The following is a 25019-nucleotide window of genomic DNA, read 5'->3' as shown; positions in this document are numbered from 1 at the left end:
TAATCTCCTTTCCAAACACATGGGTTTCACAGACCATTTCACAGAACAAGGATCAGAAGCTAGAAAGATTCCTACTTCCTATCAACTCACTATTAGCCGCACATATAACATACTATAAATATTACCATCTCCATCAACAAAATATCTAATCTATGTTGTTCTCATCTGCTTCAATACTCATTCAAAGTCAGCATATTCCAATCTAATTATTGGATTAATGAACAATAATATAAACACAGGCATTTGAAGAGGAAGGACAAGGAATATTTATTATAAACCTTTAAAGGAATCATAATCCCTGTTAACAGTGTTTAATAATTCGATAAGATTTACATCAGACTTTTTTTTATTCTGAAGGCTTTTCCAAATGGTACTATTATAATTTTGATATATACTTAAAAATATGTACACTATGCCTGATCTACATACCCCAGAAACAGGGACAAGTGTTTGGGACAATTCTCCAATTATCTCTTTTCTTCTTCTTTTTGTATTCCCTTTTTAATTTTTTCATCAGAAATATTGAGTAGTCTGTGAATAATGTGCAAGTGAGTTATATCTGACCTGGTTTCTTTGTCTCGTCATCTAGAAATCAGTCATGTTTTCCTGATACTAAAGTGCTAAGAACAGTTCTGTAAATCAAATTATAAACCTCAAAAGAGGGCACTGAGCATTCTCATGTGTCCTGTACAAAGAATGACCATCTAATTAATCTTCATTTCTATCCCCAAATAAACTAACCTAGCTCTGTTTTTGATGATAGAAATGATCTGTAAAGAGAAACTCTTATACAAATTTTTAAAATCTAATATGTTAAAATTTAAAATTAATGTATTCTCGTACATACTTAACAATCCAAAGGCTGTAGTATATTAGAAGCATTATGCATGACTCAAAATCTTCATGGAATTTAAATGTACCCCATCAGCAAAGGCAATTCAATATACAGAAGTTGTTACAACATTAAATTATTATTGAATTTGTTAAATGTATAAAATGTATATAATTTATAATAGGAAGAACTAATTTGGAATACGTCCCGTTATATTCACATTTATAAATCTCCTCACTAACATACTCTGATATCCACTGACGTGGCTTTTACTATTTCTATGTGGATTGTCTCCCAAATCTGTATCCTCAGCCACACTTCTGCTAACACATACTCAAAATGTCCAAAATTCATTTTCTTCCCAAAGCCTACTCTTCTCATGTCTTTATTTCTGTTAATGTCACTGCCAGTATCCACATCACACAGATTCACAATCTCACCTATTGTCTCACTCATTCAACAAATATTTGCATATCTGCTATGTGCCAGGGCTGTTCTAGGCACCTGGGATACATCACAAGGAAAATAAAAATCCCTGTCCTAGCTGAATTAACATTCTTATATTCTGCTCCTTTCCACTCCTAAGTTTAGTGATCTGACTCGTCAATGCCACCACCACAACCTCTTTTACATTCATTCTCTCCTATCCATTCACCTGAACTATTTCAACTGCCTCCTCACTAATTTACCAACCTTTAGGTTTTCATCTCTCTAACACATCTCACAAACTGCCATATCAATCTTTCCAAAGCACCAGTCTGACTCTCCTCTTACAAACTTACAAGGATTTCCCAATGGCCACAAAATAAAGCCCATATTCCTCTGCTGGCCTATAAGGCACCCAGAATGATCCAATCTATGTTTCTAGGCTTATCTTCCAAACTGAAGAAAGCCAATTTCATTTTCACAACCTGACCCTCAAGTCAAAATGAATTACCTATTTCAATATTTCCTCCATCTTTGCCTTTTGTTTACAACTATTACCTCTACCTGGAATCCCCTATCCCTACTCCCATCTTTTCAATCTAATTTCCAAATCTTAACCATCCTTCAAGGTCCAGATCAAATTTAACTTCTTTTATGTTTTATCCTGATTCCTCCAGCTGGAAGTCTTTACTCATTCCTCTGAAATTCTGTAGTACTCTATTCGAAACCATTTATAGCACTTAATATTTCCACCTTATGTTTTAATTATTTATCTGTGCCACTTGTTCCCCATTTGACTGTAAAGTCAGGGTTTTAGCCACCTTGCTTGTACTTGTATAAGAAAGGCTCATCATAAATATTTCTAGATTACTTAATATCATCGTTAAAGAAGTTACTAAGTTTTAGTCATTAAATGAACATTACTGGATGTCTACTCTGTGCACTATGCCAGGCTCTAAAGAAATAATGGTGGATCAAGCAAGGAAAAGACAGTCATATAAATAGATACATTTTAATATAATATGTTAAATACTTTAAAAAATGATCAAAGCATATTGAAGGCCTAACATAGTAGCAATTAAAAAAAAGGAGGTGATATATGGGAAACAGGGGGGATACCAAGAAGCAAAATAGGAAGATTAGACAAACAACTAAACATGAACTAAGGGAATTAAAGATCTCTAAGATTTTGAGCCTAGGTAAAGAGAAGGATGCTTAGTGATACTATTAACCGAGCTGTAAAAACACCAAAGAAAAAACTTGGGCAAAGAAAAGACAGGAGTTTGGGTTAACAAACCACTTCAGGTATCCACAGGACAACTGAGATGGTCAACAGACAGATGAAAACAGAGATCTACAATTTGGAAGACAGGTCAGAGCTAGTGGTTAAGAGTTGGAAATTATCTGTATAAGGTAATTTGAAACTGCCTATGCCCTAAGTAAATGAAATTTTTCAGAAAGTAAGTGGACCAAGGACAGAATCTTTTGGAATACAAAGCAACAGAGAAGACAATAAGGAAAACACCAGATGTATAGAGTGCCACAGGAATTAAAGGGGCATTTCAAGAAGGAAGATATATTAAAAATTATCAAAAGCTGCTTAGAGAAGACATATCTGCACCTCCATGTTTTCTGCAGAATTATTCACAATAGCCAAGACATGGAAACAACCTAAGTGTCTGTCAACAGATGAAGGGGTAAAGAAGATGTGAGATACACACACACACACAAACACACAATGGAATATTATCCAGCCATGAGAAAGAAGGAAATCCAGCCATTTGCAATAACTTGCATAAACCTTGAGGGCATTATGCTAAGTGAAGTCAGAGAAAGACAAATACTATATGATATCACTGAAATGTGGAATTAAAAAATGCCCAACTCAAAGAAACAAAGAGTAGAATGATGGTTACCCAGGGCTGGGGGGGTGGGGGAAATGGGAAGATACTGGTAAAGGGGTACAAACTTCCAGTTATAAGATTAACAAGTTCGGAGCATCTAATGTACAGCATGGTGATTATAGCTAATAATACTGAATTATATACTTGAAAATTGCAAAGACAATGGATCTTAAATGTTTTCACCAAAAAAATGAAATGGTAATTATGTGATGGAATGGAGGCGTTAGCTAGTGCTATAGTGGTAATCATCTGCAATCTATAAATGTATCATATCAACACACTGCACACCTTAAATTTACACCATATGTCAATTATATCTCAGTAAAACTGGAAGAAAAATTTTAAAGAAAACTGAGAACATCTGAGTTAAATAAAACAGCTATCAAGGAAGGGTTCAGTATACTAACAATTATTCTGTTTCTTCAGCTGGAAGGTGAATACAGATGCCTATTTACCTACCTATCCATCTGTCTGTCTGTCTGTCTGTCTATCTATCTATCTAATTGGAACGCTGCAACTGAATTATAAAGAAAGAAAAATAGCTAACATTAGAATGCCTAGACTCTGACTTTAGAGCCTATAAGTTAAACTATTCATATGTAAGATTAATAAAATATATCCTTAAGTTAAAGGAAAGAAAAATTAAAAGCTGCTTAGAGATCAAGAAGGAAGAGACTAAGAAGAGATATAATTAGGTCTGAGGATCAGGAGCTCTCTGGTGACCTTCAAAAAATGGTTTCAGTAGAGTAATGGGGCAGAAACTAGATTAGATTGCTTTGAGTACACGAGAGCTGAGGATGATGACCACAAATACTGATCGATAATAAAAGTAATTATAGTTACCTTTACTGAATGCCTACTATCAGATATCGTTTTGAGTATTTTAAACACACTACTTTAACAGAGGCCCACAACTCTTTAATGTAAATATGATTTTCATTTTACCACTGAAGATCTGAAATTCAGAAAGGTTATTAAAGTATTATCTTGCCCAAGTATTGCTCATTCTGTAATCCACGCTTCTTTGAGAAAAAGACACATAGCCCACTATTTGGAGTGAAATCTTATTTTCTAAGATTTACCTCTAATTTTGGCCTCTCAATTTTCTGATACTCTTCCTTTCATTTCCAAAACTTTTCTAAACCATTAGATTTTTAAATCAGGTGTGGTAACTAGCCTCTGAAATAACCCTCAATGATTCTTAACTCCTGGTAGTAATGCTCTTGTGCAATCCCCTCCCATACTAAATAGGACTGACCTCTATAACCAACAGAATATTGCATAAATGACAGAGTACTACTTCCAAGGCTACGTCATAAAAGGCACTGTGGTTTTCATCTTATTCTCTCTTGGATTCCCCACTCTGGGGAAAGCCAGCCATGAAAAAACTGAAGCAGCCCTATGGAGAGGTCCAAGTGGTAAGGAACTGAGGCCTCCTGAAAAAAGCCAGCACAAATTTGTCAACCACTCGAGTGTGCCATTCTAGAATCGGATCCAGCCCCAGGCAAGCCTTGAGATGACTGCAGCCTTGACTGGCATCTTGACGACAACCTCACAAAATATCCTTAGCCAGAATCACCCAGTTAAGCTGCTTCCAAACTCTTTACACACAGCAAGATTGTAAGACAACAAATGTTTCTTATTGTTTCAGTAGTTTTAGGTAGTTTGTTATAGAGCAATAGAGAATTAATATATGAAGCTAGATTTGAAACACATTTTTATATCACAGAATGTAACGTTATTAGATCATAACCAACATCTTCGGCTTGTCTTGATCAAAGTACCTAAAATTTTTATTCCTATAAAGATACAAAAAATATGGAAAGGAAAACTATGACAATTTCAAGTAAGTGATTTATTTAGCAATAATAAGCAAAACTGCATTCCCATAAGTCACAGCCACCAATACTGTAATTTAACTTATACCCTTGAATGCCCTTGAGAAGTCACATAGCTGCACTTCTGAGCTGGGACGGAATAAATCTGACAGATTAAATCAGCATCCTCCTTGTCTAAGGATCCTATTCTGACAATAAAATAGAGCTGATAACAAATGCTCTTTTATAACTAATTAAATCTGTATGGCTCATTCTTACATTTACTGTGGTAATAACTAAATTCTCTGAGGACAGAGAGCAGTCTCACTTCAGTTCTTACGGGCCACAGCATCTAGCACAGTACAAGTTCAAAATACATTTGTCAATTGCACAGACTTTATAACACAAAGCCTAAATATCCAAAATCAGCACATCAGTTAATTTTTAAGTGTTAACTATATTATTTTTATTGAATTATTTTATAGCATTTCCAGTTTCATGAAATATCAAAATGCAAAGTCATTTCTTATTTTTTCTAATTTTCATTATCTTTTATTTCTACACAAGATTCAAACCTCTTTCATTTACTAGCCACAAGAAAAGTTCTTAGTGTGTTTGGCTTCCAGCCCTCTTTAATATATAAGGTTTATACAGGTTGGTAAAACATGTCGAATTTTGACCAAATATAATAGTATGGCAACATAAAATTCTCACTCTGTTCTTAGTTTGTCCGTTTATCTGAAAGAAAACAAAAAAAGGAACCCAAAGGTTCTGCAATACACCTATACACTTATAAAAATGGTTTCTAATCCATCAGTCTCAGACCACTTCATAGCTCCAATTTCAATACTGTAAAACCTTATGAACTAGGTATTCTCTGTAGGCTAAATAATGTTTCCCACAAATATATTACTACTTGTCAAAATATATGAAGGTATTTGTACTTAATAAAATACTACCATATTTCATCGAGTCTAAGATACCATCCATTGTTAAGACACACCATTAATTTATGTATCACTGCACCATTATTTTACATACCATTAAGAAAGAAAAACATTACCAATTAACTATGTGACATCTGTAAAACGAATCTCAATTTCAAAGGTGTAGGAATGTGGAACAAGGAATGTGCATCTTAGAATCTATAAAATGCAGTAGTTCATTTGGTCAAAATGTAGTTTCTCAAGCAATGGATTCTAGAAGTCCAGCTACCATCATTTGGTTTCCAAGAAATTTCATGACATTGAAAGAGTCTTGTTATACTAAAAGATTGAGTACCAACACCCTAAAATAAATGTCTGCTGAATAAATGAATAAAAGTTACTCCGGGGGCTTCCCTGGTGGCGCAGTGGTTGAGAATCTGCCTGCTAATGCAGGGGACACGGGTTCGAGCCCTGGTCTGGGAAGATCCCACATGCCACGGAGCAGCTGGGCCCGTGAGCCACAATTGCTGAGCCTGCGCGTCTGGAGCCTGTGCCCCGCGACGGGAGGGGCCGCGATAGAGAAAGGCCCGCGCACCGCGATGAAGAGCGGTCCCCGCACCGCGATGAAGAGTGGCCCCCGCTTGCCGCAACTGGAGAAAGCCCTCGCACGAACCGAAGACCCAACACAGCCAAAAATAAAATAAATAAATAAATAAAATCAAGTAAAACTTTAAAAAAAAAAAAAAAAGTTACTCCTATGGCTTATTTTTAATGAAGACAAAAATTAACAGCTATACTTTATTGAAAAGTATCTTCTATAGGTCAGGCCCTTGCTGGCACTTTCATATATTATTATAGCTAATTCTCATAATAATCTTGAAAGGTAAATATTATCCCCATTTTGCATGCAAGAAAACTGAGGTTCAGAGAAATAAAATAACTGTTTATAAGTCCACAGCCAATAAATGAGGGAAATGCAATTAACGCAAAAAATTTAGATAAAATTAAAGCTACTTCCTCTACTGCCTTCAAGATGAATGGATCCCATATATCCTTCAAAGAATCTTACTTTATCCTACTCATTCCTAAAGGTTCTATCCTATTTTCCTCACTCTGTTAACAGACAAATTTCTCAAATGAAAAGTACACATATGTTGTCTCAATGACTTTAACCTCTTAAAACCTGGAATAAAGTTAGCAGAAGACAATTTATGTTCAGAATTCACTAATGAGCAACTTTTGTGAAATCCAAAGGCCTATACTTAATCCTCATTCTCATGAACCTGTCTACAAAGTATGTATGTCACTGCTGATACTCCATTTACCCTTAAGACCCTTAACTCCTATAACAACGTTTTTTCCAGGATTTCCTCTATGTCTCTATTTTTCTGCATTACATACTTTCCCTTAGTGAATTAATTCTTTAATTACTATCTCAATTATAATAAATCTTATCTTTGATACAATTTTTCAAATTCCAGCTAGTACTTATCTCTACATATAGACATTTTGTGTATGAAATCAGCATACTTAAGATCTAATTTCATGAATTTACCATCCCCATAAGTAGCTATCCTCTACCAGTTTCCCTAGGTTTAAACCATTATATCAATATTAAATTCTTCCCTCCTTCAACCCCTATATCTGGCTATTCATCCAACTTCTGTTATTTAAAGTATAAATATCAAAGCACCTACATAAATCACTGTGCTAAGCAATAAAAAGTGATACGTTAAAACATGTTTAATAGGGAATTCCCTGGTGGTCCAGCGGTTAAGACTCCGTACTCCCAATGCAGGGGGCACAGGTTTGATCCCTGGTCAGGGAACTAAGATCCCACATGCCGCACAGCGCAGCCAACAACAACAAAAAAAGTTTAATGGTATTACTTTACCTTTACCAATAATATCTTTATTTAATTTCAAATACTAATGAGAAAAAAAAAGATCTAACTACTAAAATATTGTGTATGCTTGCAATTACACAACTTGGAAGGGAGGTGTTACTTTTTTTTGAATTTTTGAATTTTATTTTATTGATTTTTTTTATACAGCAGGTTCTTATTAGTTATCCATTTTATACATATTAGTGTATATAGGTCAATTCCAAGAAGAGAGATGTTACTTTAATAGGATACTTTGTGTTTAACAGGGCAGGTTCACAAAATATGCATTAAATTATTATTATTAATTATTGATATCATTGTTAAAATTTTTTAAACATAAAGTTGGTTAAACAATGGTTTAGGGCTTCCCTGGTGGCACAGTGGTTAAGAATCCACCTGGCAATGCAGGGGACACGGGTTCGAGCCCTGGTCCGGGAAGATCCCACATGCCGCGGAGCAACTAAGCCCATGCGCCACAACTACTGAGCCTGCACTCTAGAGCCCGCGAGCCACAACTACTGAGCCCGCGTGCCACAACTACTGAAGCCTGCACGCCTAGAGCCCGTGCTCCACAACAAGAGAAGCCACCGCAATGAGAAGCCCGCACACCACAACGAAGAGTAGCCCCCACTCGCCACAACTAGAGAAAGCCCGCGCGCAGCAACAGAGACCCAGTGCAGCCAAAAATAAATAAATAAAATAATATATTTATTAAAAAAAAACAAAAAACAATGGTTTAATAAATTTTCCTTACATAAAACCTATCACATTAAATAACATTGTCTCTAAAATGGAAGTAAGAAAGGTCAAGGAGGAATTTCAAATTTCTGCATTTGATAGTAATTTCTTTCCCTAAAACATTTTCTTCTCTAATACATTATGCTTACAAATCAATTCAGAAATTCTAATAAGGCTCTACAACAAAAGTGCAAAAGAAAAAGGAAAAAGTTACCAGTTTTCTTCCCAGTTTTTCATCTCTACCAAAACCAAAGAAACTTTCAAAAATGTATACATTAACTTTTTTTTCTTTCATCAATAACCATTAACAAGTAGTAACATAAACTTTCTGTTCTATGAAATACTAGCCTTTTTTTAATTTTTATAGATTTATTTATTTATTTTTGGCTGTGTTGGGTCTTCGTTTCTGTGCGAGGGCTTTCTCTAGTTGTGGCGAGCGGGGGCCACTCTTCATCGCGGTGCGCGGGCCTCTCACTATCGCCGCCTCTCTTGTTGCGGAACACAGGCTCCAGACGCGCAGGCTCAGTAGTTGTGGCTCACAGGCCCAGCCGCTCCGCGGCATGTGGGATCTTCCCGGACCAGGGCACGAACCCGTGTGCCCTGCATTGGCAGGCGGATTCCCAACCACTGCGCCACCAGGGAATCCCCTAGCCTTTTTTAAAAAGGTAAAATTCTTTCAACTTCCATTTGTCCAGTAATTGAATAAACAGTCTAAGTTGTCTTTTCCTAGTTACAGTTTCACTGACCCCTTCCCCCCACCTGTGTCAAGAGTAAATAAATCAAGTAAGATGCTGCTCAACTGTTAGTTTCAAACCCCTAGGGACAGCTATGTAATAATGGCTAATACTTATATAATACTTACTATGTGTAGTAACTATTACACCTCCTGTCCTGTTTTCCAATGATGGACTCATTTCATTTCACATGATCCTCCAAAGTAAAAATTATCATTATCCCCAGTTTAAGGATAAGAGAATTGTGGCACGAAAGGCTAAATGACTTGCCCAAGCTCACGGGATTATTACAATTTCAATTTCAGTGGTCTCTGAATCAATCCATTTTCTAATTTCTGAATCTATCAGGAACTGAATTTTTGAAAGTCCATGATACTAAGCAAACAAATCTTAGAAAAAAGATTTTGCAATCCTTTTTAGCAAATAACTAATGGCAGCATAATTTGAAATTACTCATATTTCAAACAAGCTTATTCTACTCAAAAAGAAAGGCTTAATCAAAAAATGTTTGAACTCTGTGATGAGAGATGGTGACTCACCTGCTTATCAACAGTTTTGTTACCTGCTATTATACAAATACTGGAAAGACAGGAGAAAGAGTATCATCTCAATTTTGTCATCAATGATCACATTTGAGCGTATTACATAAAACTAAGTAAAAGGCCTAACTCTGCATTCACTGAATAAACAAAACTAAAAGAATAAGACCAACTTCTCTAAATTGATACCAAAGTAATTCATTTCCAGAGCTTTAGCCACACTCTGAAGGGATAAACATGAACTTTTCTTTTTTTCTCCATTCACTGCCGTCAATCATGCTCCTCTGAATCTCTCTTTTTTATCCCTTAATGACATCTCAGGCAGATCCCATAGCCTTTCAGTTACATTTCGTTTTGTTCTTGCTTTTAAAGTTTCTAAATATGCCAGACACTGCCAGATGCTGGAAACTAACAGGTTATCTATGACTCTGCCTGACACACAGTAGGCTTTCAATAAATCTAAGATGATCAATCAATCAAATCTAAGATGCCACTAACAGTAATATACACCATTATTTTATGTGCTTCTAAGAATGAAAAAAAGTCCGCCAATTAATCTATGACAATTAATTATGAGACCTATCCTGATTTCAGACATTAAAGTGTGGGAAAATTGATTAAATAAGGTATTAATTCAAGCTCTCACTATTTTTGTCTATACTATTTGGTTTTCCTGTCTTTGGTCTTGGTCTCTCCAACGCATCCTCTAGGATCTAAACTACACTCTCACTTTGCACTGATCCTTCTCCCCAGTCTCTTCTTTAAAATCCTTAATGGTTCACAACAAGAAACATTTAAACACCTCAGCATGGTATTTGAGGCCCTTCACCCCTTGATCCCTCCCAGTCCACCTTTCCAAATCACACTATCACCTCTCCAACATACCCACTAAACCAGATTTCACTAATATGCTTGGATACTTCCACCCATCTATGCCTTTGTTCAATATTACCCTATCTGCCTAGAATGACGCCAGTGCCCTGTCCCCTCTTCACCATGTCATCAAACCCTACTCAATCTCTAAGTACAAACACTACCTCTGTGAAAGTTTTTAAGATAAATACCTTTGATCTCCAGAGCAAAATCAATTGGCCATTCCCCTGCAACATAATCACAATATACTACGATTAGGAGACCACCCAAGTTATGAGCTCCTCTAGGACAGGGGCTTACCTATTTTTACCTCACCAGCCCCTTGCGTGATCCTGACCATGTAACACCATGTTAAGAATCCAGGTTCTGGGGCTTCCCTGGTGGCGCAGTGGTTGAGAATCTGCCTGCTAATGCAGGGGACACGGGTTCGAGCCCTGGTCTGGGAAGATCCCACATGCCGCGGAGCAACTAGGCCCGTGAGCCACAACTACTGAGCCTGCGCTTCTGGAGCCTGTGCTCCCCAACAAGAGAGGCCGCGATAGTGAGAGGCCCGCGCACCGCGATGAAGAGTGGCCCCCGCTCGCCACAACTAGAGAAAGCCCTCGCACAGAAACGAAGACCCAACACAGCCAAAAATAAATAAATAAATGAATAAAAAATAAAAATAAAGGAATTCCTTTAAAAAAAAAAAAGTAAAATAAATATCCTTCTTTAAAAAAAAAAAAAAGAATCTGCCTGCCAATGCAGGGGACAAAGGCGCGAGCCACAACTACGGAAGCCCACACACCTAGAGCCCGTGCTCCACAACAAGAGAAGCCGCCGCAATGAGAACCCCGCGCACCTCATCGAAGAGTAGCCCCTGCTCACTGAAACTAGAGAAAGCCCGCACGCAGCAACGAAGACCCAACGCAGCCAAAAATAAATAAATAAACTTACTAAAAAAAAAAAAAAGAATCCAGGTTCTGAAATAAGACAAACCTGTGTCTGAATTCTGGTTTTAACCATTCACTAGCTATGTGACCTTGAGCAATCTACTCAATCTAAAACTCAGCGACTTCTTAAAACAGGGATAACAAAACCTACCTTAGAGGATAAGGATTAAATGTAAAATGCCTGGCACAATGGAAACACTCAATAAACATTAGCTGTTATTATCATCATCATTGTTTTATTATTTTTTTTAAAAAAAGGAAGGAGACACTCGTGAATACTTAACGAATTGGTTTAATACATATTCTAATCTCCTCTAGTCAGATGTGCCCTGACTTTGGCTTGGCAGCATGTTATAAGAGATGGGGAGATGGCGGGCGGGGGGCAGGGGAGGTGCTCTTCATGTACATGTAACCTGTGTTAACATTCAAACAGATATGTTACAGAGAAATGCCCAAATGATTTTTCAACTTTCCTGAGTCTTGCTCTCATCCTTACCTAACTCCTCAAGCCTTACCATAATTCCTCAGTCCTGTCTCCTCACCTACAATAGGTTTCTACCTAGATGGGGCAATGGCTAATTTTCTGTAGTTGAGTAAACAACATTTTTAAGGTTTGAGTCTCTTAACTTACGTAGTCTTTTAATTGACACACACATGAACTATTTGAGGTCGTTAATGTGAACTAATAGATTAGGTTCAGATAAATGTTATTAACACTGAGTATTTAAGTAATCATTAACAAGAACATTTAAATTCATATGGGCTCTTACAAAGAAAATTTATTCTTAAAATTAAAAGTAAAGAAATGTTTATATGGCAGTGATAAGCCTCAGCAAGGTATAGCAGTGAGCAGGAGGTCAATACTTTTATTCCAGGCTCTCCTATCAGCTAGTTGTGAGACTGACCACATATCTTGGCCTTTCTGTCCTCGATTTATTCATCTGTGAAACAGAGGGCTTGAGAAGGTCTTTTTCAACTCTAAAACTAATTCTAGTATTAAAAATTAAAATTCCATTACAGAATTGGAAAGAACTAAAACTAGATTGTCTCTGAAAACTCAAAGGATTCACTTAAGCTATTCAGACATACTTAGGAATGCACATGTGAATTTCACCCCAATTTTTAAAAAAAGAAAAGAATATGAAGGCACAGTCTATAACTGAAATGAATGCAAGTTACAAGTAAACAAGGAGAACTAATTTATTTCAAAACCATATAATTGTTCCCACCTGAATTTCTTACTGTATATAAAAAAGGACAATTTATTAATAAAAATATCACAGATAACAGGAGTAATACCTAAAATCAACAAAGCCATTTTCCAAGAAAATCTGAACTGGACAAGCCCAGAGGGACAAAATTTGAGGCTCGGTTTCCCTCACAAAGATACTGTTAACCTAGCATTAACTAAATAATTTTAATAGCAAATATAGGCATTGTCTAAGCACTTTTCATATTTTAACTCATATAATCCTCACAAAAGTCCTGTAACTAGAGTGAAGTAAGTCAGAAAGAGAAAAACAAATACCGTATGCTAACACATATATATGGAATCTAAAAAAAATGGTTCTGAAGAACGTAGGGGCAGGACAGGAATAAAGACGCAGATGCAGAGAATGGACTTGAGGACACGGGGAGGGGGAAGGGGAAGCTGGGACAAAGTGAGAGAGCGGCATGGACATATATACACTACCAAATGTAAAACCGATAGCTAGTGGGAAGCAGCCGCATAGCACAGGGAGATCAGCTCCGTGCTTTGTGACCACCTAGAGGGGTGGGATAGGGAGGGTGGGAGGGAGACGCAAGAGGGAGGGGATATGGGGATATATGTATATGTATAGCTGATTCACTTTGTTATACAGCAGAAACTAACACAACATTGTAAAGCAATTATACTCCAATAAAGATGTTTAAAAAAAAGTCCTGTAACTACTATTACTGTCCCGATTATACAAATGAGGAAACTGAAGCACAGAGAGGTAGAATGACTTGCCTGAGGTCACTCAGCTAGTAAACTGTCCAGATGAAATATGAACCTAGGCAGTCTGGCTTCAGAGTTTGTTCTCTGTGTGCGTTGACGTATAAGCATATGATGCAAAATAGTTAAACAATAAAATGAATCAGGGTGATTGTGTTCACTCAGCCACTAACCAAGCCATGTGTCCTTGAATCACAACCTCTCTGGACCTCATTTCCCACTCAAGTGAAAAAGGGAATTGGACTTAATTAATATCTGAAATTCCTTACAGGTCTAACGTTCCATGATCTATGGAATGATCTAAAAGCCAAAAGCCACGACTGTGGCATAGCAACAGCTATATCCACTGTTCTTTATCTTCCTCTTCTTAAACTTATCATTATATCTCATTATTTTTTTCTTATGGCTCATCTTTATAAGGTCCTCTATTTAACAGCTGCCTACCTCATAACAGTTACACTGATAATCTTGAGGAAAAAATAAATTAACCCAGGTGAACTCTGACCTCCAGACCATACTCTACTACCTCCAAACCATGCATACTGAGACCTGGGACTAAAAATAGACCAGCCATTACTTCAGCAGGTGCTGGAGAACAGGTCAGACTACGCCTAAATGTACTTATATATAAATGGATGGATTTATTTATTTTTCATAAAGCAGTATGATGTAGGAATTAAAAGCAGGGGCTCTTTCAGTCTCATCTCTGCTAACCACAATTAGCAGTTTCAACATAATCAGTTACTTAATGGCTCTAAGACTCAGGTTCCCCATCTACAAACAGAACTAACATAACAACCTACCTAAACAGCTTGCTATAAAGAGAAAATATTTTTAAAGTAATGTCACAGTGACTGACAAAGTAAGCACTTAAAAAATAACAGCTGTTGTTCCTGCTACTGCTACTGTTACTGGCACTGTTACTGCCACCACTGTTATTTACAATTCGCATATAAAAGCAAGAGTTCCAAAGTGTGACAAATTTGATTTAAAATTCTGGCTCTAATACTTACTAGATGTGTGGCATGAACAAACTGACTAGTCTCTCTAAGCCTGGGTTTCCTCATCAGTAAAATGGAGATAATAAATCATCTATATCACAAAACTGTTGTGAAGATTAAATGAAGTAACATTCTGATGACACCTGGTTCCTAACTGGTCAATAAATGTTAATTCCTTTCTCTTTAATGACAAATGACCACATTTCCACTAATTCAATTCAACGAAGAGAGAATGGAAGTGGGAATCCCAGGAAAGACAACTTTCTTTTCTCTATCATCCTGTGCAGGGGGGATATACCAAAGAATCCTCACTCATGGGATTTCCTTTATCCTCTTATGTGCTTCCTAAGACTAGAGAGTTTTTTCTCAGGCCATCTCCAAACGTTCTGAAAGGAGTCCTGTGCTCTAAGGCAGCAACTCTCAGAAACCCTTTCAGGGAACCCAAAAGGTCAAAACTATTTTCATAATAATACTACAACTTCATGTGCTTTTTTCACTCTCATTCTTTCATGAGTACACAGTGGAGTTTTCCAGAGGCTAGATGAAATGTGATGTCATGTCTCTGATGGCTAGTAGAGGTGTGCTTGTATACTCTTGTGTTTCAGACATTTCTTAGTTTTAATTTCTAATATAGCATATTATCAATAGACACTGAAATCCTCAATAATTTTTAAGAGTTTCAAATGGTCCCAAGACCAAAAAGTTAAAGGACTTCTCTTAGGTATAGAAAAAGCTCACAAAGCACTTGGATTACTGTGAATTACAACTTTACCAATTTAGCTTAAATAAGTAATTCACACAATAATCTAAAAGCTTCTCATTTTCCTGTATGATTACATTTCACCCTTCAATCTTCAAAAAAATCATTGTTCACTAAATTTATGACTATTCAGTGAAAGAACTGGGTCTAGGGACTTACATCTCCTTATTCATGGTCTACAGTCTTTCCAAATACTGCAGGTCATCTTCAATAAGGAATGACTATGTTTTCTTAATCAACATACTGTCCCTCTTGTTACAGAGAATATGAAAATTGTAAGTTATGCTTACAGCAGGTTAATTAAACTTTCCTCTGACCTATAATAAATAAACAACTTTTTAAGGATTTTCTGATCAGTCCCCATAGATACCACACCTGCCTAGTGATGGGAAGAAACAGGTAACCAAATTTCTTCCTATAAACAAATTAAATTTAAAGGCGTATAACATAAAAAGTTTGAAAAGCCAGGGAGAATTCATCCATATTATTTACACAAGTGATACAAATTTATAACCATGTTCCAAGTCCTCAATCTACAATTTTCCCTTTCTACAACATTTTTAATTTTGAAAGCACTATGCTGACTAAAATATAAAACCAAACACACACACGCACACACACACACACACACACAGGAATACTGTTTTTTGGGACTTCCCTGGTGGCGCAGTGGATAAGAATCTGCCTGCCAATGCAAGGGACACGAGTTCGATCCCTGGTCCAGGAAGATCCCACATGCCACGGAACAAGTAAGCCCGTGCACCACAACTACTGAGTCTGCACTCTAGAGCCCGCAAGCCACAACTACTGAGCCCGTGTGCCACAACTACTGAAGCCCGCACACCTAGAGCCCACGCTCCACAACAAGAGAAGCCACCGCAATGAGAAGCCCGCACACCGCAACGAAGAGTAGCCCCCGCTCACCGCAACTAGAGAAATCGCGTGCAGCAATGAAGACCCAATGCAGCCAAAAATAAATAAATTTATAAAAAATAAAATACTGCTTTTTGGTTTTTTCTATTTTTAAGATAACAAAAGAGCTAGAATTTAATGACAAATCTATCAGCCTATAGGACATAATAGAGCCCCTATAAATATTTGTTGAATGAATGAATAATTTTTTAAGGCATTTGTTCATGAGCATTGTCTACCTGGCTTCTTTTAAAGATTTTTTTTTTAATGTGGACCATTTTTTTAAAAGTCTTTATTGAATTTGTTACAATATTGCTTCTGTTTTATGTTTTGGTTTTTTGGCCGCGAGGCATGTGGGACCTTAGCTCCCTGACCAGGGATGGAACCCACACCCCCTGCACTGGAAGGTGAAGTCTCAACCACTGGACCGCAAGGGAAGGCCTTATTACTTGGCTTCTTTTAGCATTTACTAGGTAAGGGGAAGACCTGAAAAAGGAAAATACAACTGGGCAAGAATCCTAGTGAATTCTGACAATCTCTCAATCCCAAAGGCCAATTAAATACCAAGCAACCCACAAACCACCTGCAGTTAAGCTACACAACTTGAGCAAAATCTTCCAAACTTTTTTTATGTCATATCACTATTTAAAAAAAAAAGTTTACTATGCACCTCCAATATATGTACATGTACCTTTGTTTATAAATTATCTCCTTCTACAACTGTGTACATTATAAAACACAGAATTTTTTTAAGTGGAAGTTTTAAAAGATGAGACAATAATAAAATAAATAATTTAAACTTTCATTTGTGAATAATGTGAAAATATTTTTAATCTCTCTTAAGAAATTATCAATAGCAATACTTCTAAAGAACAACCTAACAGAAAAAGTTCATTACTTTTAAAAATCTTAGTTTTTAGTATTTCAAAGGCCTAGTTCAAACTTCAGGATTCAGTTAATTTTGAAACTTGATTATGATGGCTATATGCTGGAAAACAGACCTCACAAAGGCAGAATACTCTAATACATAACATATATTTAGGGTGTTCACTGTGGATGACAACGGATGTAAAATCTTATTTCAAAGCATTACCTTAATTATTTTGAAACTTTTTGGTAAACGTCTTGTCAGGTCTATTAGAGTACCATTGTTTTTTCTGCAATTTGGCTGACAAAAAGCTAGTACTAGAAGTAGAATTGTCAGCTCTGCCATTTCCTTGTTGTTCACATGTGTTTGCATTATGCTGTTAAGGCTGGTACTGCTGTTGAGGCTTCTTTACAAGAGTCTTTTTAAGTCACATCCATTTTATAAGGGTTAGTTTAGTCAAAACTAGATAATATCCATAAACTCATCTTAACTATGCACCCATAAACTGGATTAATTGCTATTTGCTGAAAGTGAACAAACAAGTGAGAAAACTATTAGCAATTCTTGTCTCTCTTTCCGTCAGACTACCTCCTAAACAAGGTCATTGCATCAATCCATTTATTCAATATTAGTAAAATTTCATTCTTCCTGTCTTATGCATAAAAATGAATATAATTAAGACTTCTAAAACTACCTTCTCTTACTCCATGGGAGTGTTGGGTACTCTCCTTGGGGGCTATGATGCAAATATACTTGCAACACCTAGCCGGCACAACTCAATCAGTCTCAAATGCTTTTCAGATTAGGACTGGATTTGAAGCCAGGACTGATTTTCTATGGTCACCTCGGGTCAAATAAGAGTCTTATGTTCTTATGATCTGGGCCTTCACTCAAAAACTGATCCAAAAGCAACCTTCAGGGATGGATGGACAAGTATAATCTTTCCAGGACAAGTTAACCTAACACACTTTATTATACAAAGATAATAAAGAACAGTAATAACTTCCTGTTTTATACAACATTCATTCACTCACTTAAGAAACATTTGTAAATGCCAGGCATCTTACTGCCATACTCATTTACAAATGTTATTTTAAATATGCTATACTGTACTTTTCATTTGCCGAAGTGCCTAAAAGAAAAAGTGTGGTTTGTGCCCCATCGGGTGGCCAAACTGGAAATTTCAAACAAGTTCCAGCAAGGCGAGTTAACCGTAACTAATCAACATAATACCTTTGGGAAATTGAAGCCTGCAACACAAGTGTTCTCATGGGAGAGTTCTATAAATGAAAATCACAATAATGTTATGGCAATGTTTCCTTACACTTGAAAATAAGGGATATGCAGTTTATGGAAAATCCCTTCCCAAATCTTGCAACAAAAAATTAAACTATGAGGGCTTCCCTGGTGGCGCAGTGGTTGAGAATCTGCCTGCCAATGCAGGGGACACGGGTTCGAGCCCTGGTCTGGGAGGATCCCACATGCCGCGGAGCAACTAGGCCCGTGAGCCACAATTGCTGAGCCTGCGCATCTGGAGCCTGTGCTCCGCAACAAGACAGGCCACGATAGTGAGAGGCCCGCGCACCGCGATGAAGAGTGGCCCCCACTTGCCGCAACTAGAGAAAAAAGCCCTCGCACAGAAACGAAGACCCAACACAGCCATAAATCAAAATAAATTTAAAAAAAAAAAAAAAAAAAAAAATTAAACTATGACCATCACTTTTTACTTAAGTTAAATAAAAGCTTCACTGGGTCAGTTTTCCAGTCACAGATTAAAATATCACTAAAATTATTTGAAAGGAGACTATTAATTTAAAAGGATGCTATTAATAGTAATGCTTTAAGTTCTGTCCTCTTCATATGTAAAACATAATGAAACCATAAAAATGTACAGAAATTTGGAGCTATATGGGTCCTTAGAAAACAGAGGGCTGTGAGCTTAGAAACCATCAAGTCCAGTTCTCTCACTTTACAGATGAAGAACCTAAAGCCCAGAAAGAGGAAGTGATTTCGTCAGGGTCACACAGTCTGGGTGACCTGACTCCCAATGCTTACACATCTGTGCTCAAGAGACTAGCTATCTATATATGATCCTGGACAAATAAATAACTTAACCTTTCTGGACCTTAGTTCCCTTGCCTGAAAAAAAACAAGGAGACAGATAATCTCTCAATTCCCTTTTAACTCTAAAGTCCTGAAATTTAGATACCTCATTATTTTAGTACCTTACAAAACTACAGCGTACACTGAAAAAACCATTCCTGGTTCCTGAGAAACCAAAGCAGCACAGGACCCTAGGGAAGAAAACACAAGTCAGCAGCCTAAGGCACCAAATATATTTGCTTCTTTTGCTAATATTCTGTAAAATATTAACATGGTCATACTAGCCTATTTGGTTGAAACTGGTCTAAATTAATTTTGATTAATCAATTACAGAACTCTAAAATATACAATCACTGATACTAAATTTTAAAAAGTACTCTTATAAAGCTTTATTGATGTTTTATATTATATGCCAAGATTTACACTCAAATAGATTACTGGAAACAGGGATAGTCTCTTCCCATTTGTGTTTGTTGTTTGTAAAAACCATTCACAAATGGATCAAACTGATTTTCTTTATATGGTTTCTCCATGTTGCTCTATTCTTTTATGCTCTATTATTCTGCTTCTGAAGACCAAGTCTGTGAACGCCACAATTCATTTTTAAATTAGAAACTGATAATTTTCAGGATATTGATGGATCACTAACAATAATTTTAACAATCCAAAAAATGAAATCCACTACAAGTTAAATCAAAAACCTATGAACTGGTACTTCCCTGGTGGTGCAGTGGTTAAGAATCTGCCTGCCAATGCACGGGACACAGGTTCGAGCCCTGGTCTGGGAAGATCCCACATGCCGCGGAACAACTGAGGCCGTGCACCGCAACTGCGGAGTCTGCTCTCTGGACCCCGCAAGCCACAACTACTGAGGCCACGTGCCTGGAGCCCGTGCTCCGCAACAAGAGAAGCCACCACAATGAAAGGCTCATGCACCGCAACGAAGAGTGGCCCCTGCACCTCGCAACTAGAAAAAGCCCGCACACAGAGGTGAAGACCCAACGCAACCAATTAATTAATTAATTAATTTTTAAAAATACAAAAAACCTATGAACTACAACAGAACTTGAAAAGCTCTGGCTCTATATTCTTATTTTATGAAAGAGGAAAGAACCCTGGAAAGGCAAAAAGACTGTCCCCATGGCCTCATGATGAACATATACAAGAACTAGCACTTATTGTATGACCGTGTGTACACAATAATACATATAATCAGAGATGTAAAACATTTGCAGCTTCAATCTAATTCTCTGCTTATTTCAAGTAAAATTTAATATAGCAAAATGACATAAAACCAAAGAAGCTGAACAGTTCATAGTCGTTCACAGCACTAGAAAGCAGCCTACACAAGAAATCAGGAGTAATACACCCAAATTTCATCACCAGTACTTGAAAAATAAATTCAAGTGTCTGTTCTACTAAGTGTTTCAAGAGCATCATCTTCATATATGAGAAACTACATGTTACTGCATTATGAGAAGGTTCTTTTCTCTAGCAAATGCTAACATCTTTTATGATGTCCTTTTTTCCCCAAAGTTTTTTTTTTTTTTTTTTTTTTAATTTATTTTTTTTTGGCTGTGCTGGGTCTTCGTTTCTGTGCGAGGGCTTTCTCTAGTTGCGGCAATCGGGGGTCACTCTTCATCGCGGTGCGCGGGCCTCTCACTATCGCGGCTTCTCTTGTTGCGGAGCACAGGCTCCAGACGCGCAGGCTCAGTAGTTGTGGCTCACGGGCCCAGTTGCTCCGCGGCATGTGGGATCCTCCCAGACCAGGGCTCGAACCCGTGTCCCCTGCACTGGCAGGCAGATTCTCAACCACTGCACCACAAGGGAACCCCCAAAAGTTTTAAGCTGCCAAAATTCCTAGACTCTAAAGACTCTTATTTATGCCCCTTTAACTATTTTTAAAGGAACAGCACCAGCTCTTGAGAAATAGTATACAACACATGGATCCCAACCCTATAAAAAATGTCTTTAATGGCTCCAATTCACAAAGAAAAGTGCTCCTTATTAATTTTGCCTACCAAACAATGAGCTTTTCCACGACAGGAGACACATAGTAGGGACCCTCTGCAGAATAAAATTTCAACAATTAATGAATTTTTCAAAAAATAATTTCTAATTGGCCTAGGAAAGATAATGCAGTCACACATATGAAATGTGTTCCTCTCCTCTCTGACCAACCTAAAGTAACCATTTAGGACTAATGTCCAAATGGAGTATGTGAATGAAGAGTCCCAGAATGACTCCAGCCACAAAGCTGACATTATAAATCAAGAGGTAATTTCATCTTCAAACTAAATCTTATGCTTCTCCTTCCAGCCCCAGAAACTGTATTTCAGATTAATACAATTCTATGAAACAGTTAAGTGCTGTAATACTTAAAATGAATCATAGCATACAATCAGCCACTATTACCTCTCCCCAAATGAAGCATTCCATACTATATAACAAGTATAAGATGTTGCCTCAGCATGCTGTGTTCTATGAAGAACTAGCAGTGGTGCTGAAAATTACTACTAGAAAGATGAAAGACCAATACCTTCCTTTCAATAAAAACCATCATCTGGACTCTAGCCAAGGTTTTAAAACTGACCAAATGTTATTAGAAACAATAAATCAAAAACTCTACAGGCTGAAAAGCTAATCCCTTATTTCATTCTTACAAAATGTAGCCACAAAACACTACAAGAAAATTAAGTGAAAAGAAAGCATTCATAATTTTAGGCCTTTCATTTCTGGCAATACTCAAATACTGTATGTTACAAGGTGAATTTATTTTACAATCTTCAAGGTTGTTTAACCTACTTACATCCCTTTCCTTTTCTTCAATTATTACAACTGTTATACGAATAAATAAACCCGCGCTGTTGCCTAAACATCCTATCAATGAACTTAGAACAGAAATTAAATAGAAAATCGAAATATCTCAATTTATAAAATCTAGCTAGAATATTTGTGTTCATATTGATTTTATACTCTTTGTTCCTGCACATAACATAGATGTGAATTCCTGGAGGTTAACAGATTAAGTCTTTCTCTATCCAGGAGCTGAACTGCCAGCCACTGAGAATAACCTATTGCAATGCTTAAAGCCCTTCAGGTATCTTGGCTTCTGAAAATATAAATGAGCTCGTTATCTTCACTTTTCTTTTTATTAATGTAAGGTTCCTTATCACTATCTATTAAATACCCTTCAGGAGCTGTTATCACAGAAATTAAGGGTCAGGAGGGCCATGATTTCTGTAATAACACAGGTATGTTTTCAAAGTACATTGCTTACAAGATAGTACTTTTCTCCCTAGCTAACAAAATTTTAGGAAAGAAAACCTGAAAATTTTAATAATTCCCTTCTCTTTCTTCCTTCCTCTTCCCCTTCACTCCATTCCAAAACAACAGAAGAGCCAAAACCAAAGATATGATTACTTTATATACTTCATTAAATTAGTGAAAAAACGAGTCACCGTCTTTTTATCAAAACAAGATAGTTGATTACGATACGTTTGCATACTGTAACCACCGCATGTGTGATACACATTTAAATCAAGTTTCAACCCTGTTACAAAGCCTTTGTCAACAGTGTGCAAGTGGGGGAAAGCTGAAGGGCTCTGTGGAATGAAGGAAATCACTGGAGAGGCTTATCTGGGAAGAAAAGGATTCCTTGGTGAGAGGTGAGCAGACAGAAACAAGACCTAACCTTGGCGAGGGGGCGCTCGCCCAGGGTGGGGACCAGAGGTCAGGGTGAGCGGGAGGAGGGGATTACCGCGGAACCGCCGCGACCCCGGGCTACCCTCACACCCCGACTCCCCCACCTGCGGCTCGCCCTCCCACCACCATTCCCCAGCCCCGACCGGCTGTGCAGTCCCTCCCGGTCCGCCGCCCGCATATCCGTTACCCCGGCGGCAGCGGGGCTGCGGGGGAGGGGAAGGTCAGCGGGGCCCGGAGGGGGCCGGCCGCGGCGGGGATGCCGCAGTGGCTCCCCGCCGCACCGGGTCAAAGTCCGCCCGGCCGCGGGGAAGCAGCAGGAGCGGAAGGCGGCGGTGGAGGTCGGGACTGGCGAGATGGTGGCCCCTCCGAGTCCTCCCACTACCCGGCCGCTGCCGGTACCTCATACTGGATGTATTGCTTCCTCCACTCGGGAGTGATGTGCGCGGAGAGGTGCTCGGCGAACTTCATCCTGCCGTCTCCCCCTCACTCCCACTCGGATCCAGCAGTTACAGGCGGCGGCGGCGGCGGCGGCGGCAACAGCGACTCCGACTCCTCCCCACATGGGCCCCGGCGCGGCGCGGCGATGCGCTTCTCTCCTCCTCCGCCGCCGCCGAGGTCTCCTCAGAGCCGCCCTCCCGCCATCTTCCTCCTCCTCTCCATAGCCCCGCCCCGCCCCGCCCTCTATACGTCATCGCCATGGTAACCGCCTACGCGCACCGACGAAAGGGGCGGAGTAAGGGGCGGGATTTGCGTACATTCCTTAAGGCTCCGCCCCTTCTGGGCCGGACGTGCTGAGGGCACCTCCCATGACTTCTTACGTCTGGCTCCTGTGGGCCTTACAGCTGCTCTTTACCGCCAGCCTGGGAAGCAACAGTGTTGTTATTACAATTAATATTAATACTGTAGCAACAATAATCCACACAAGACGTTTATATTTTCAAAGATTTGTGCAGGGCTTCCGTGGTGGCGCAGTGGTTAAGAATCTGCCTGCCAATGCAGGAGACACAGGTTCGAGCCCTGGTCCAGGAAGATTCCCCAAGCCTCAGAGCAACTAAGCCCGTGGGCGGCAACTACTGAGCCTGCGCTCTAGAGCCCGCGAGCCACAACTACTGAGCCCACGTTCCACAACTACTGAAGCCTACGCACCTACAGCCTGTGCTCTGCAACAAGAGAAGCCACCACAATGAGAAGCCCACACACCACAACGAAGAGTAGCACCCGCTCGCCACAAATAGAGAAAGCCCACGCGCAGCAACAAAGACCCAAGGCAACCAAAAATAAATAAAATAAATAACTTTATTTAAAAAAAAAAAGATTTGTGCAAACGTTTTTCCATTTTGATATTTGTTCTTCATAAAACCCTTAACATTAATCCAAATTGAGTAACTAAAACAGACTAAATAGTTAAGGGCCACATGTATTTAAACGAACCCTATTTTACATGCTCTAGGTGCTCAATAAATGCCTGTTGAATTTAATTAAAGACGTCAGTGCCAAGAATTGCATGCTGCTTCTGAATTTCAATGTAATTATCTAGTCCCGGGGCTACCAGAAAGGCCAGCAACAACACCTGGGCCCAAACCAGGACTGTGGGTACCAGCTGGACTTGTGACTGAGCTTCCTGGAGTTTAGGAGTGGGGTTGAGAGGGTAACCAATGTTGGGAGGAAAGAGAATCCTCTAGAGATACGGTTGGATGCCTACCCTCAGGGAGACCAGACATGGATCCAGCATCCAGGCTGACTGTCCTCGAGGAGAATGGAGAATAGATCACACACACAGCTTGGCACTGCTTTGAGTGTGAGAGTGATTGTCCTGGAGGACCTGATTTTGGACAGTAACCAAGGTCCTTCCCTGAGTAGAGGAGCCCTGGATAATAATAACTAACATTTGTTAAGCACTCACTGTCCATGTAACAAACACTATTCTAAACCCCTTACATGTACAGTACCTTGTCCTTTAATTCTCACGATTTTGATGATGCCCAAAGACTAGGGGACTACCATGACCGAGAGAGTATTCTTAGTTATCAACATCTACTGTTGGCTTTTTTTTTTTTTCCCATGTGTTTTTTCCCCTTTTCCCTTC

At 38.5% G+C, this 25019-nt stretch overlaps 1 protein-coding gene across 1 annotated transcript in view; it reads right to left on the bottom strand.

The window, feature by feature from the left end:
• XPR1 (xenotropic and polytropic retrovirus receptor 1) overlaps positions 1-23595 on the bottom strand; it is a 199773-nt gene extending 176178 nt beyond the window's left edge. The window contains exon 1 of the mRNA XM_028168027.2: positions 23333-23595. Coding sequence (XP_028023828.2) covers positions 23333-23401 — 69 coding nt within the window. The 5' untranslated portion in view covers positions 23402-23595. The remainder of the gene's footprint in view (positions 1-23332) is intronic.
• Between the last annotated feature and the right edge of the window lie 1424 nt (positions 23596-25019).

The sequence above is a fragment of the Balaenoptera acutorostrata genome, chromosome 1, assembly GCF_949987535.1.
Source record: "Balaenoptera acutorostrata chromosome 1, mBalAcu1.1, whole genome shotgun sequence".
Lineage (NCBI taxonomy): Eukaryota > Metazoa > Chordata > Mammalia > Artiodactyla > Balaenopteridae > Balaenoptera > Balaenoptera acutorostrata.
Note: the sequence above shows the minus strand (reverse complement) of the source record. Positions and strands in the feature narration are given on the sequence as shown.